The sequence below is a fragment of the Leishmania martiniquensis genome, chromosome 36 (assembly GCF_017916325.1).
Source record: "Leishmania martiniquensis isolate LSCM1 chromosome 36, whole genome shotgun sequence".
NCBI classification, from domain to species: domain Eukaryota; phylum Euglenozoa; class Kinetoplastea; order Trypanosomatida; family Trypanosomatidae; genus Leishmania; species Leishmania martiniquensis.
Genome location: NC_090171.1, coordinates 1,245,456 through 1,258,213, shown reverse-complemented (window position 1 = coordinate 1,258,213; position 12,758 = coordinate 1,245,456). Strand labels below are relative to the sequence as shown.

Below are 12,758 nucleotides of genomic sequence, written 5' to 3'. Positions count from 1 at the left end.
AGCAATCGGTGAGATACAGCATCTTTTCGCTTCTGCCTGTGCTCTTCTTGTCATGGGCCTCACCTGCCTCTTCACAGCTTTGCTTGACCCTTCTCTCTGTGTGCCTCTCCATCTCGCGAGCGAGTCGGCCGATTGAGGCGTGGAACTGCTCATGGATGTGCCTACGTGAACAAGCTCCACTTGAGGCCTCGCAAGGCGGAGCGTCGCGTATGCCTACCACCCTACAAGCACACACACACACAAGCCTCTCTTCTTTAATAGCTTCCTCTACCCCTTTTCACCCGGCTCACCCCCCCTCGTCTTCTGTCGGCACCGTCCTTTCGTCTCTGCCGGTGGTGCCATTGACCGCATCTGTGAAAGGTTGCGGTGTCAGACGCTCTAGGCAAGCGTACAGTCTTTGTGCATGTCATCCTTGCTGCTTTCGTGATTGCGCCGAAGCACATGCGCCGGAGTAAGTGGTGCGCGCGCAGGGCGAAGCATCGCTTTGTCGATCGCGTCAAGGTGCTCCTCTGCAGCGGGGCCGGCGGTGATGGTGCCAGCATCATGGCACATGAGCACGGGAATGAGTTTGCGGGTCCAGGCGGCGGTAATGGAGGCAACGGCGGTAATGTGATGCTGCAGTGCGTCAAGCAGTGCACCGACCTCGGTCACATCGAGGACATGGGTAGCCAGATCTCTGCCGGTACAGGCTGCTGCGGCTTCTCCCGTGAGGCGCACGGAAAACGTGGGCAAGATCTGCTGCTGCAGCTCCCGCTGGGAACCCAGGTGGTGGACATGGATACGAACGAAGTGCAGTATGACATGGATGAGGAGGGGATGCAGGTTGTGCTGCTGGAAGGTGGCCAGGGTGGCAAAGGCAATGCCGCGTTTGCGAATAAGTGGCACCATTCTCCGGTTGAGTCCACTAAGGGGCTTCCGGGCAACACGATGCTCGCCCAGATCGAGCTGAAGACCATCGCCGACTGCGCCCTTGTCGGATACCCCAACGCTGGCAAGTCATCCCTACTTTCCGCCATCAGTGCCAGCAAGCCCACCATTGCTCCCTACGCCTTCACAACCCTACGCCCGTACGTGGGCGTGCTTCACGACCTTTACGGCAATGTTTGCCGCGTTGCGGACACTCCAGGTCTCATCGAGGGCGCCTACGAGAACCGTGGCCTGGGTCATCAGTTTCTGCGGCACGTGGAGCGGACAAAATGTCTTGCCCTGGTGGTGGACATGTGTGACACCTACGTTCCCGACGCGGGCTCGAGCAGCTCCTCCGAGGTGCTGCAGCCGTGGGACGTGGTGGAGCTTCTCCTCCAGGAACTCGAGTATTACCTTCCCGGCTTGAGTGAGCGTGTCATCATGACCTTCGCCAATAAAATGGACGTTGAAAAGGACAGCACTGGCGCCCCGACGCAGGTGAAGCTGGCGGAGCTCAAGCGGCGCGTATCGATGCCCGTGTTCCCCATTTCCGCAGCCCTTGGCGTCCGCTTCGGACCACAGCACGAGCAAACGGGGCTGGCCCCAGCCTTGCAGTTCATGTGTCGAGAGGTGTTTGCGCGCCAGTCGCATGAGCGTGAGATGCGGCAGTATCGCTGCTCGCACGAGCGAGCGCAGCTTGAGCGGGCCTTCCGCGCCAAGCACAACGGCGTTTTTCCGCCGCAGGTGTACACCCTGTGCGCGGACGCAGCAGAAGCCCCTAACGGCTTGGGCGGCGAGGCGGACAGCACCGTTGGCTCGCTGGTGGATCAGCAGCTCGACTTTTTGGGAAACAGCGGCCTAGGAGTGGAGTTTGATGCCTACGAGGCCTCTGCTGCGCGGGGCCAGTTGCACCGCTACCGTGATCTCACCATGAAGGGCAAGTACTGGAATCTGACCCGACGCGATGGCGAGGTGATGAGGGGGGAGAAGTGGAAGTGACGCCAATGATACGCGAGGGGAGTGTGCGTGGTGAGGGAGGGAGGGAGAGGTTGGGCGAGGCGATGAACAGCCACGGCGTGGCGGCACCGGAGGCTTTCCGACCGTCTTCCTCATCCCCTCTGTCCCTCGCTGCCCAGCCCTTCCCCCCCCTCCCTTCTTTTTGTTTTGTTGCTCGAACTCTGCCAGTAGTCCGATACTTGTCTGGTCACCTACGCACGCCCTGCTTACTACGCCTACGCGCACACACACTTTGTCAGGGTGCGCAACGGCTGATGGGCTTGTTGTGCATGCCGCCCTCTCTCCACAAGCATACATATGTGTGTACAGAAACTGCGGCGCCCCACTTGACTGCCCACCTGCTCGATCATCTTTCGCCTTTGGGTGTTGAGACCTGTTGCGTACAAGCGGCAGCTGCAAAAGGCGCGTCGTTTCAAGCGCAAAAAAAGAAGCAGTGCATCCTCTCCTAAGCCCCATGTAAAGGGCCCACGTGTGAGATGGCCGGCGGAGGGGCGTCTCGTGTGCTGCATGGGGCGAGGGAGGTTCAATGCGGCTAGCTCGTACCGGTTCCAAAAAGGCGTGCACCCGAAATATCGGCGGAGAAGCTGTAGGCGCCAAAGTGTTTTCGCTTTGTGTGTGGGGGGGGGGGAGGGCTTGTCTTCACACTTAATTTTGCTGCCCTCTCTCTCTCTTTGCCTCAGCATCTCAGCTCCTCTTCCTTTTTGCTCTGCTCTGCCTCCTGATAAGGACCTGTCTCTGCACACGGAGCAGCAAAGGCAGAGCCTGTTCATGGGTCACACAGACACAGACACACACACTAAATCGCCACTATCGAGATTTGTAGCACCTGCGTCTTCGCTTTCAGAAGGAGAAGCGACACTGCCTGCAGGCGTGTAGCTGTGGTCGCGTATTCAGCAACAGGTTTCTGCGCCTCCGGCGTTGCTGCCGCATAGCCGCTCGCACCCGCACCTTCCTTCCTTCGGCGCTTCAAGACATCGCCATGGGCGGCAGCAAACATCCACGCGAGGGACTCCACAAGGAGCAGTGCCTCTCCTTTGTGCAGAAGCTTTGGGCAGCCGACACGCTTTCCATGTTTCACCATCCGGTCAGCGCCACCGAGGTGCCCGGCTACTACGACGTTGTGGAGGTACCTATGGACCTGTCCACGATTCGGAAGAAGATTGAGCAGGACAAGTACAGCACGGACGCCGAGGTCGAAAATGACGTGGCGCTTATGTTGTCGAACGCGCTGCAGTTTAACGAGAAAGACTCGCAGTGGTATAGTTTGGCGAAGCAGCTCAAGAAGCGGTACCTTACTCTTGCGCAGGAGTGTGGGCTCTCCTTCGACGCGGATGAGGTGTTTATCCCCACAAAAAAGGTGCGCGACGACGAATCAACGCTCCGCAAAGCGGAGGAGGAGGTGGATGAGAAGATCGAGGATATTCTTGAGTCAATGGAGAAGGACAAGGAGATCCCCCTCGAGCAGCTACGAGCCATGTACGCGCGCCGGAAAACGGAGGGCATAGCGGATCAGCCCAGCTCCGACTACGGCAGCAGCAGGGACAGCGTCGGCAGTAATGAGATGCCCTCAGACGAAGCAGCCACAAGTGACGACAGCAGCAGCAGCAGCAGCGACAGTGATGAGACGGACGAAGAAGAGGAGGGGGACCCGTCCGACTCCCAGACTGCGTCCAAGGATGATGACAACGAGTGACACGCACGAAGCGTGTCTCCTCTTCCGACGCCACTATTAGCAGTGGCGTGTACACGTGATTATCGGCATCACTGCCCCTGCCCCTGCCCCCCCCACACACACACACATCCCCTCATTCTTTCCAGATGAGAGAGGCGGGTGCGGACAGGCTACCATGTCTGCCGCAAACGGAGCAGCCGAGAAGGCAAGCATTTCCTAAACTCAAGGAACGACGCATGAGGCCAGTGATCCACGGCATGGACGGGAGCTGGGCGCACTTTGCGGCACCTTATCTCCTCGCTGGTACAGCGTAGAAATCGCTCATTGAGCGCTTCCTGTTCGGGAGAAACAAGGAGGGAGGGGAGAGGGGGCAAGTGATCCGAGCACCGCAACGCAGGTTGGTGAAGATGGGGTGCGCGGGCGTGCTTATGCGCGTACCCTTAATGGTTCGCGGTGCGCTACCCATGACAGAAACCTCCAACTTTTTCCCCTTCCCCCCTCCCCACCGCCACCACCACCCTCCGCCCTTCAAAGCTGTTCGGCGCCCAATGTCAACGCATTCACTCACGGTCTCTCTTTTGCTTGGCCTTCCTCTGTCTCTCCTTCTCACCCCTTCTCCCTGTCGCTTTGGAAAAAGAAGTGCCTGCGCCTTTACACTCGCACGCGCATAAAACGAGGAAGCAGAGGTGATACGTAAGGCTGCCTTCGCCCATGGCAAACACACACACATGCACACATTCAAAGATTGTCCAATGTGACCGTTTCTCTTTCCCTCTCCTCTGAGGTCTGTGCTCAGTCGAAGGCCCCTTCGCGAAAGGACGACGGTGCGCCGCATCGTTGGAAAAGCGGCCCCGACTGCGACGACTTACCGGACAAAGAGGCTGCAGCTGCCGTCGCATCTTCGTGTTGATGTGCTAGCATGCGCCATCGTGCTCACAGTCGGCCTGCCCTGTGATCCGTTTCGCCCCTGTCTGCCCTGTAAGTGGGCCATGGGCGCTGCGTGGCATTACCTCGACGCGACGGCACAGAGGAATCATCGATGCATGCTCTGCAAGCAAACGGTAACCTCTGGAACTGCTGCCTGACAGTCGCAAGCGCGGCCCCCGACAACAGCCCCCACGAGCAGCTCAGGGGTATCCGAGTGCCAGGAGATCATCGCTACCCTCTACATCCCTCCGGCATTTTAGGCGGCAGCTCGTAGTCTATCGCGAGCTGCGCGTTTCGGTGCCGTCAGCACGTGTCGCTCTCTGGGACGTGGAGTGTGGAGGTGAATCTTTGAGGCGCCTATTGCGATCGCCTGTTCACTTCGGCGTCATGAGCAGTGTGCTGCAGCACGCTGCACCTTCGCCGATTGGACCCCTCGAGATAGTGAGCCGTCTCGTGCCCCTGACGGGCCCCCCGTGTGGATGATAGCAGCGTTGCTTGCCTTCATCGACGGCAGCGTGATCAAGATGCAGAAGGATGACGGCATGGGGCCAGTTGCCTGTCCCCTCTACCTCCCGGGCGAGGGCAGCACAACGGGCGTGCAGCATTTTACGCGCGAGACGAACGCTATAGCAGCCGAAGCAATCGTCTAGCGAACGGTGTTCATGCGTTGCTCAGTCGTTCCAGCAAAACCCAGAGGCGCACCAATGGCATGCAACTTGGATAACAATGTGCCCTCATCGAGGCTGCAAAGAGCACCACTCCTCTGTGCATGAAGTCGCCAGCCCAAAGGAATGCGGAGAGCGCATGGGTAGAAAGGCCTGGTGGCAATAGAAGTGCGCGCCTGGCGTAAGCACCCTCATACCTCTTCCTTGGCTGTTGGTCCTCGCTTTTCTTTCTCGTGCCCCTCTTCGCCCCTGCACCCCCCTCGCCCATCCGAGCAGTTGTCACTGTTGCTGTTGCTATCGCCTAGAGTGCCGACAGTTGCTGCAGCAGCCTCCTCTCTTGCGCCGCTGTGCGCAACATCGAATGCGCATATGCGCCGGTTTCTCGTCTCTTGTTTCGCTGCCCTGCTGTGTACCCCCCCCCCTCTCCCTTTCGCCCCCTTCACGGTCACGCCGCAAAAGAGGTGGTACACTACTTCTCGGTGCTCCTGCGGCCTCTTTTCAGCCCCTTCTCCCCATTCTTCTCCTGCTTTTCATTCTGCTACTGCACTTTGTGTCATGTGCGTGGGCATGCTTGCTCGCTTAGTGATTCGTGTTGCGTGATGCACCACTGCCCTCCTTCCTCTTTCTTTTTTTTCGCGCTCTTTTGCCTGGCGTGTCAACGCCCTCTGGACTGTCTCGTGGCAACACTGTGCGTTCGTACCGTCAGGTCGCGGTGATGCGTGAAAGTCGGTACGAGGGGACTGAGAGCCCCCTCTCTCCCCACCAGCGGCTCGGAAAGTGAGCTGACCCCGTGGAAAAAGTGGCCCGAACAAAGGCGCCTAAGCGTCTGCCGGCACGGCGACCCGCATCGCTGGTTATGGGTCTTCGCGGTAGTAGCTGTGAGCTCTGCCCATCCACTGACATTGGTCGCTTCATCGCCTCCACCACCACCCACTGCCCCATGGCACATATATTCCTCCCCCGCGTCTGTGTCTTTCTACCTCACCACGTGGAGCCATGAAGGGAAGGGTGAGGCCAACAGATACAACAGAAGGAGGAGGCGAAGCACACATGCCGGGCTGGTGTACAGTCGCAGGAGTGGTGATATTTGAGAGAGACCTAAAGCTCCACTTGGAGGAAAGGGGGGGACTCTTTGGCGTCCTCGTCGTGCCTGTTTCCACTGTTGCACTCTATGGAGCTCGCCTCCACCCGCGCCCCTCGTCTCTCTATCCATCTTTGCAGGCACCGTGCAACAGTTTTTCACGTTTGTTGGCAAGGAGAGAGGAAGGATTTTGGCCCAGCGCGCCGACTTAGCCACCAAGGCCGCTTCTTCTTCGCGCACCGCCACCACACCCCCGCCCCTTTTGCTGTTGCTGGTGTTTCAGCTGTCTTTCTTTCCCGTCTATTCCTCCATAGCCCCACTGACATGCGCAGCATGTTGAGCCTCTCTATCACCAGCGCATTCCAGGCATACTGCGCAGGAGCTGTTCTCTTCGAGGTTCCCATGATTGTAGCGCTGCTGCGCGGCGATATGCCGCTGCCAAAGGCCGGCTCCTGGGTCGATGACAAAGACTACTACACAAACAACAAGCCGCTGGTGTACGTCTTTACTGCCATACTAGCGTGTCTTGTTGTTTCACGCGGGATGGCCTGTGCACTGCCGAAGTCGCGCATCGTCATCGCCTACCTCGTCGTCGTCCACGCCTTCGAGGCCGGGCTCTATCTCTACTGCTGCATGCACAAGAAGGATGCGCCCAACAGCGGGGTCTACATCTTCGGAACGCTGATGGCGGTGAACATCTGCCTTTTCACTGCTCGGCTGGTGCAGCTGAAGGTGCAGCATAGGAGAGATGAAGTCGCACATATCAAGCGGAAGCAGGAGCAGCTCGCCATCATTCGCAAGAGACGCGCGGACTACGCAAAGAAGAGGGACGAAAAGAAGAAAAACTGAAACTTCTCCACGCGCCGGTTCATCTCTCGCAGCGTGCCGTTACTCCATCCGCCGAGGTCTTGTTTTCGGCTTGATCTCTCTCTCACTCACTCGCTCCGCTTGGAACCATGCACGGTGCCAGTAGGTTCTGTGGGAGCGGAGTCACAGCGTCCTTTCCGTCGTCGCGGCGGCGAGCCATTTCAGTCATGTTTAGCGTGCAGCACGAGCCCTACACACATTCACACATACGTAAAAGCAAATACGCGTCCGACGGCAGTGGGCTCGCCCTCTTCGTGGTCAGCTCGGTGTTGTCCTTCTGCTTACTTGCCTTTCTGAAAGGTAAGTGCAGTTTCTCAAGAGGGGGGAAGGGGGGGTGCAAGACGCGCTTCGCTGACCTGGGGAGGGATAGAGGTTGCGAGAGGCGGCCGGTACCATCCCTTGCCCTCCGAGCCGGATAGGCGGGGAAGACTTTTCATTGTCCTCTCGCGCGTCTGCTGACCGCGTGTCATCTGTCTTCCCGTGTTCTGCCTGTCGCCTTCTCCGCTTCTTTACATCTCTCCTTTGCTCACTCCTTATCCTCTCTCCCTTCCTGTACGCGGTGCGATGGTGTCACGAGCATGCGTGGGCGGGAACTGTGCTGACTGGCTGTCTGGCTACCGCCTCCCCCCTCCCTCTCTCTTCCTTGTGCATGGGCAGAGAGAGACCACGCGAGCATAGGCCAGTCCGCCCACTGCAGTGACACGTGTTTCATGGGTTAGCGCAAGGCGAACTCGTATCGATTTACTTCTCGCTTCGCTACACCTGTGGCGGTCCCGCTCATGCTCGCAATTCAGTGGTACACGGCCGCACTCCTTTTCGTTGATGTGTTTGAGCTGCTTCAGCTATGGGAGGCTGATCCGCCAACAGTGGCACTTGGCACCTGGTGGCTCGACAACAGGGCTAACGCGCCGCTTACTGGGGCACTGTATGCTGGGTTGCTGGTGCTGTTGACGCTTCCACGCCTGTTTGTACTTCTAGAACCACTGAGCCGGTGGATGATGCTGATCAACACGATCCACGAGGGAATACGTCTAGTGCTCTACTCGCTACTCTTCTCTCTCCACAGTGGTGCGACGCAGTTCCACACGATCCTCCTGGCATTGATGCTGTGGAACATGCTGTTATACGGGCGACAGTACTACACCACCATGTGCATGTTGCGGGAGCACAGCAAGTGACGCCACATCCCCCCTCCCCTTCTCCTCTTTACCCCATGTTGGATATGCACATGCATGCTTGTATATAGGAGCAGCGACTCGCCGCCGCCAGGGAAAGGGAGATCTGAAAGGCCTTCGTGCTGTTGGATGCTGGTGAGACTGTCGCATTCGTCGATGGCGTCGGCTCTTCGTGTCTCTCTGGTGATTCGTTTACGGCTTCTCCGGTGGCTGTGGCGGCTCAGGGCAAGCGGAGAGAGGACACACAAAAAAAACGGAAAGGCGAAAAAACCAACACACCGTCTCACACATGCTTCTATCGGAGCCGTGCGAAGCGGGGGCATCATGTGGCGGATGTTAGCATGGAAGAGGCTCGCAAGCGAACAAGAGCAAAGAAAGAGTCTCTGTTCCCCCGCCTTTCCTCTGCTGTCGTCACTTCCTGCCCCGCGCATTTTTGTGAAGTAGATGCGATCGACGCTGAGAAAGTGGGATACCCCCATCACCACCCCTCTCCTCGCTACTAAGGCACGCATGCTCCTCACTGCTCTTCTCCCTCCCTCTCTCTGTCCATCACCTCTGCCCCCGCCACCCTCGCTGCCGCCGCAGGAATCGAAACTCAGTCTTCTCGTTTACTCTTCGGCCTGCAACGTGCTTTTATATGATCAGAGAAAAAAGGGTATTCCTCCCCGTTGTGTTTCACTAGCGCACTTCTCTTCCTTGCCCCGTTACGGCTGCGCCCTCCGCGTGACAATCGTGTGCATCCATACGACATTGCCATCGATCATGTTACGCTTTGGTCGCCTGTGCACCCCCAGGGCTGCTGGCATGCAGCGCCGCTTCCTGAACATCCACGAGTACCAGTCGAAGCAGATTATCAAAGACAACGGCGGCAAGGTGGAGTTCGGTATCGCATGCAAGACGATCGAGGAGGTCGAGGCCGCGTGTGCAAAGATCAAAACGGAGAAGAAGGTCGTGAAGTCTCAGATCTTGGCCGGTGGCCGCGGCAAGGGCGTGTTCAAGGATGGCTTCCAGGGCGGCGTGCACGTGTGCGACAGCGCCGCTGCTGCCATCGAGGCGGCCAAGCGCATGCTCGGCAACACGCTGGTGACAAAGCAAACCGGCCCCAAGGGCCAGCTGGTGAGCACGCTGTACGTCACCGAGGCCGTTGCTGGCATCAAGCGCGAGCTCTATCTTTCCCTCATCCTCGACCGAAAGAGCGCGTCACCCATGTTCATTGGCAGCGCTGAGGGTGGCATGAGCATTGAGGAACTCGCCAAGAGTCACCCGGAAAAGATTAAGACCATGAAGGTCAACGTCGCGGAGGGTGTGGACCACGATGCCGCTGTGGCGTACGCTAAGGAGCTCGGCTTCTCAGGTGAGACGGCAGAGCGCGCGGCGGAGCAAATCAAGGCCCTCTACGACATCGGCAAGTCCAAGGACTGCACCATGGTAGAGATCAACCCCTTTGTCGAGCTCGACAACGGTGATGTGATGGAGATCGACGCGAAGCTCGGCTTCGATGACAATGCCGCTTTCCGCCAGAAGGCTATCTTCGCCTTGGAGGATCAGACCCAGGTCGATAACAAGGAGGTGCTTGCCAAGCAGCATGACCTAAACTACATTGCCCTCGATGGCAACGTCGGCTGTCTCGTGAATGGCGCTGGCTTGGCCATGGCAACCATGGACGCCATCTCTCTGCACGGCGGCAGCGCGGCCAACTTCCTCGATGCTGGCGGTAGCGCTTCTGAGGAGCAGATTGTTGCCGCCCTCAAGATCATCATGGGCGATTCGAACGTGAAGAGCATCCTGGTAAACATCTTTGGCGGTATCATGCGATGTGACGTCATAGCGCAAGGTGTCGTGAACGCCTTCAAGACGCTCAGCTCCACCGTCCCGATTGTGGTGCGCCTTTGCGGAACGAACGAGGACCTCGGCAAGGAAATCATTCGCAAGAGCGGCCTCGCCATCCACCCTGTCAATGACTTCGACTCTGCTGCCCGCAAGGCGGTGGAGTTGGCCACTCAGGCGTGACCGTGTGCCCACAAAAAGAGGAGATGAATTTCTGCGCTTGGGTGCGTGTCTGTGGGCGTTCAGATGCGGGTGTCGGCGCTGCCCCTCTGTGGGGCATCGGCCCTTTACCCCCACCGCTATCGGTGGCGCAGAGAGTGACTAACAGAGAGAAGGAGGGGAAGAAAGGGGACCACATCACGGCTCATGCACATGAAGGCCTCCCCTCTCCCACCCGCGTATCAGCATGCCCACGCGGATGTCATGTGCTCCCGGGAGGCGAAAAGACAGATGTACTCGAGCGAGCTCGCTTGATGGTGTGCGAAAGGTATGTTCGGGGCAAATGAAGAAAAAAAACAAGAAAGGGGGGACGTCTGCCAATGTTGGGTAAGTCGTTTGGGTCGCCGTTCTCTTCCTCCTTTCGTCCTCCGCCTACCCCTCCCACCGGCGGGTGTACTCTTTTCGGCGAGAAGAGGCATGTGTGTCTACCCCCTCTCTCCCTATCGCTAATCAACATCATCGCCTCTTTTTCCACGGCTACAGGCGGTGCGCTCGCTACTCCCTTTTCTTATACCGCGCTTTGAGCTCCCCTTACTCCATGGCCCCGTGTGCTCACTGCACATGCGTGTAGGGGGGAGTGGGGGGTGCCATCCAACAGCCCCCTTTTGTCTGCCTCTTTGCCTCCGTTTCGTTCTTTCGCGCTCTTCTCGCCTTCCCGCCTGTCTGCCCTTCACCTCACCCTCCCCCCTCCGACTTGTGTGGGTTTCTGACGATGCTGCGCGGGTGTGCCTCCCCGTGCCCGCCCTCGCCATTCCCTATTCACCTGCATGGATCGCCCTTTTGGCAGTCACGCCTAGCGCACCATCACGTGGTACGTAAAACAAAAAAAGACTTGTTCAACCCTCTTCCCTCCCCACTACACATCCTTCTTCTTACCCGTAGCACTTCTAAGCCAAGGCTACGATACCTGCCTTGGTTCGTTGGTTGGTTGGGGGGGGATAGATGGTGGTGGGAGGGGTCGGGGCTGCGAGGGATCAATGGGAAAGAGGAAACGAAACCGAGAAAAGTTTGTTCCCCCTTTTTCTCTGCAAGTGTTCCGTTGGCGCGTGAGTGAGCGGGTAGCGGTTGGGGTGTCTGTATGCCTGCCTCTGTGTGTATATGTGGTTGAGTGAGGGCGAGGAGAGGTGGGGTGAGGGGCTTTTTTTCTCTTCCACACCGATTTTTTTCTATTTCCTATCACCCTTCCTCTCCTCCAATGTTGAACCAGCCAGAAGCGTTTCTCGCCCCTTCGCTGCTGCCGATGTTCTCATTGGTCTCTCCCTCTCTCTTTGGATGCCTCCGATGCCGTGTTCGCGGGTGACGGCCATGTGCGCCAGAGAGAATAGTGGCAAAAAAAAAGTTGTTAAACAGTGTGGAAAAGAACAGAGGGGCAAGGCTTTCTTCTTCGGCCCCCTCCCACCCCTCCTCCTCTCTCCACCTTTTTTTGTCTGTGCTTCAAGCGTACCTTTGTTCAGCGTCTCTCTGTCGAGCCGTCTTTCTCTTTATTTTTTCCTCTCCTCACTCCGTCCCTCCCTCTGTCCCGCACCTCTCCTGCCTTGAGAGAGCGCGCGCACGTGTGCACCTCTGCCTTGTCAGCTGTGTTGGTTGGCCCACACATACACCCATACCCACACACACATGTGCTCAGAGAGAGAAAGGAAGGAAAGAGGGAGGGAGTAAAGGATGAACCATTAGTGAGTGCGCGAGGCAGTTGTGTACGTATGTGTGTGGAGGGGGCAAGGGGGGAGGCTCGAGGGGTGAGAGAGAGAGAGAGAAGGTCGGCACCTTAAAGTCGCAAGGTGGGAAAGGCGAAACAGCAACGACAGCGACAACAACAAAAAAAGTTCGTGTATTTGCCGCGTATGAGTGCCTTTGGCGTTGCTCTCTCTCTTCTCTTTTCGCGAGTGGGCGGGTCCCGACCAGTGCAGTCGACAGATGGGGATGGTGCTGTTCCTTCAACGTGTCGTGTGCTGTCTTGTTGGCCTGCGGTCCCAACCCCGGCCACTTTTCCTTCCTCGCCCCCTTCTTTTCCCCTCTCTATTCTCCCCTTCTCGGGTCAAGTGGAGGCTCGAGCACCACCACCACCCTTACGGCTCATAAAGAATCGCACAACGGAGGAAGAAAAAAGGGCCATGACGAGAGGAAGGGCGTGTCACTGCTGAACGCGACTCGGATGGGTGAGGGTAGGGAGTCAAGATGCTGGTAATCTCTTTTCTCAGGAACCATTTTTGTCTCGGTATCTGTGGCTTGTGGTCGCACCTGTTGGTGATGGGCTTGTGGGCTGCGGGAGCCTGGCCATAGCAACCCCACCTCGCCCCCATCCATGATGACCGCGAGGCATGCCCGTAGCCGCGCTCAGTCACCTCCGTGAGCACTTAAGGCCAGAGCGATGATTTACTCATCGCCCTGGCACACGCGCACGC

At 58.0% G+C, this 12,758-nt stretch overlaps 5 protein-coding genes across 5 annotated transcripts; all 5 read left to right on the top strand.

Annotated features, from left to right (window-relative positions):
* Window positions 1–441: 441 nt before the first annotated feature.
* LSCM1_00317 (uncharacterized protein) lies at window positions 442–1,905 on the top strand (the record flags this gene model as incomplete). The annotated part of the gene is made up of 1 exon (XM_067317969.1): window positions 442–1,905. One exon carries the CDS (start codon window positions 442–444, stop codon window positions 1,903–1,905), a length of 1,464 nt encoding a protein of 487 aa, XP_067174074.1.
* A 997-nt stretch (window positions 1,906–2,902) lies between these two features.
* LSCM1_00316 (uncharacterized protein) lies at window positions 2,903–3,616 on the top strand (the record flags this gene model as incomplete). The annotated part of the gene is made up of 1 exon (XM_067317968.1): window positions 2,903–3,616. One exon carries the CDS (start codon window positions 2,903–2,905, stop codon window positions 3,614–3,616), a length of 714 nt encoding a protein of 237 aa, XP_067174073.1.
* A 2,976-nt stretch (window positions 3,617–6,592) lies between these two features.
* On the top strand, window positions 6,593–7,117 carry LSCM1_00315 (uncharacterized protein; the record flags this gene model as incomplete). Its single annotated transcript, XM_067317967.1, has 1 exon — window positions 6,593–7,117. One exon carries the CDS (start codon window positions 6,593–6,595, stop codon window positions 7,115–7,117), a length of 525 nt encoding a protein of 174 aa, XP_067174072.1.
* Window positions 7,118–7,914: 797 nt separating this feature from the next.
* On the top strand, window positions 7,915–8,313 carry LSCM1_00314 (uncharacterized protein; the record flags this gene model as incomplete). The annotated part of the gene is made up of 1 exon (XM_067317966.1): window positions 7,915–8,313. The coding sequence occupies one exon, from the start codon at window positions 7,915–7,917 to the stop codon at window positions 8,311–8,313; it is 399 nt and encodes a 132-aa protein (XP_067174071.1).
* Window positions 8,314–9,072: 759 nt separating this feature from the next.
* On the top strand, window positions 9,073–10,320 carry LSCM1_00313 (uncharacterized protein; the record flags this gene model as incomplete). The annotated part of the gene is made up of 1 exon (XM_067317965.1): window positions 9,073–10,320. One exon carries the CDS (start codon window positions 9,073–9,075, stop codon window positions 10,318–10,320), a length of 1,248 nt encoding a protein of 415 aa, XP_067174070.1.
* Between the last annotated feature and the right edge of the window lie 2,438 nt (window positions 10,321–12,758).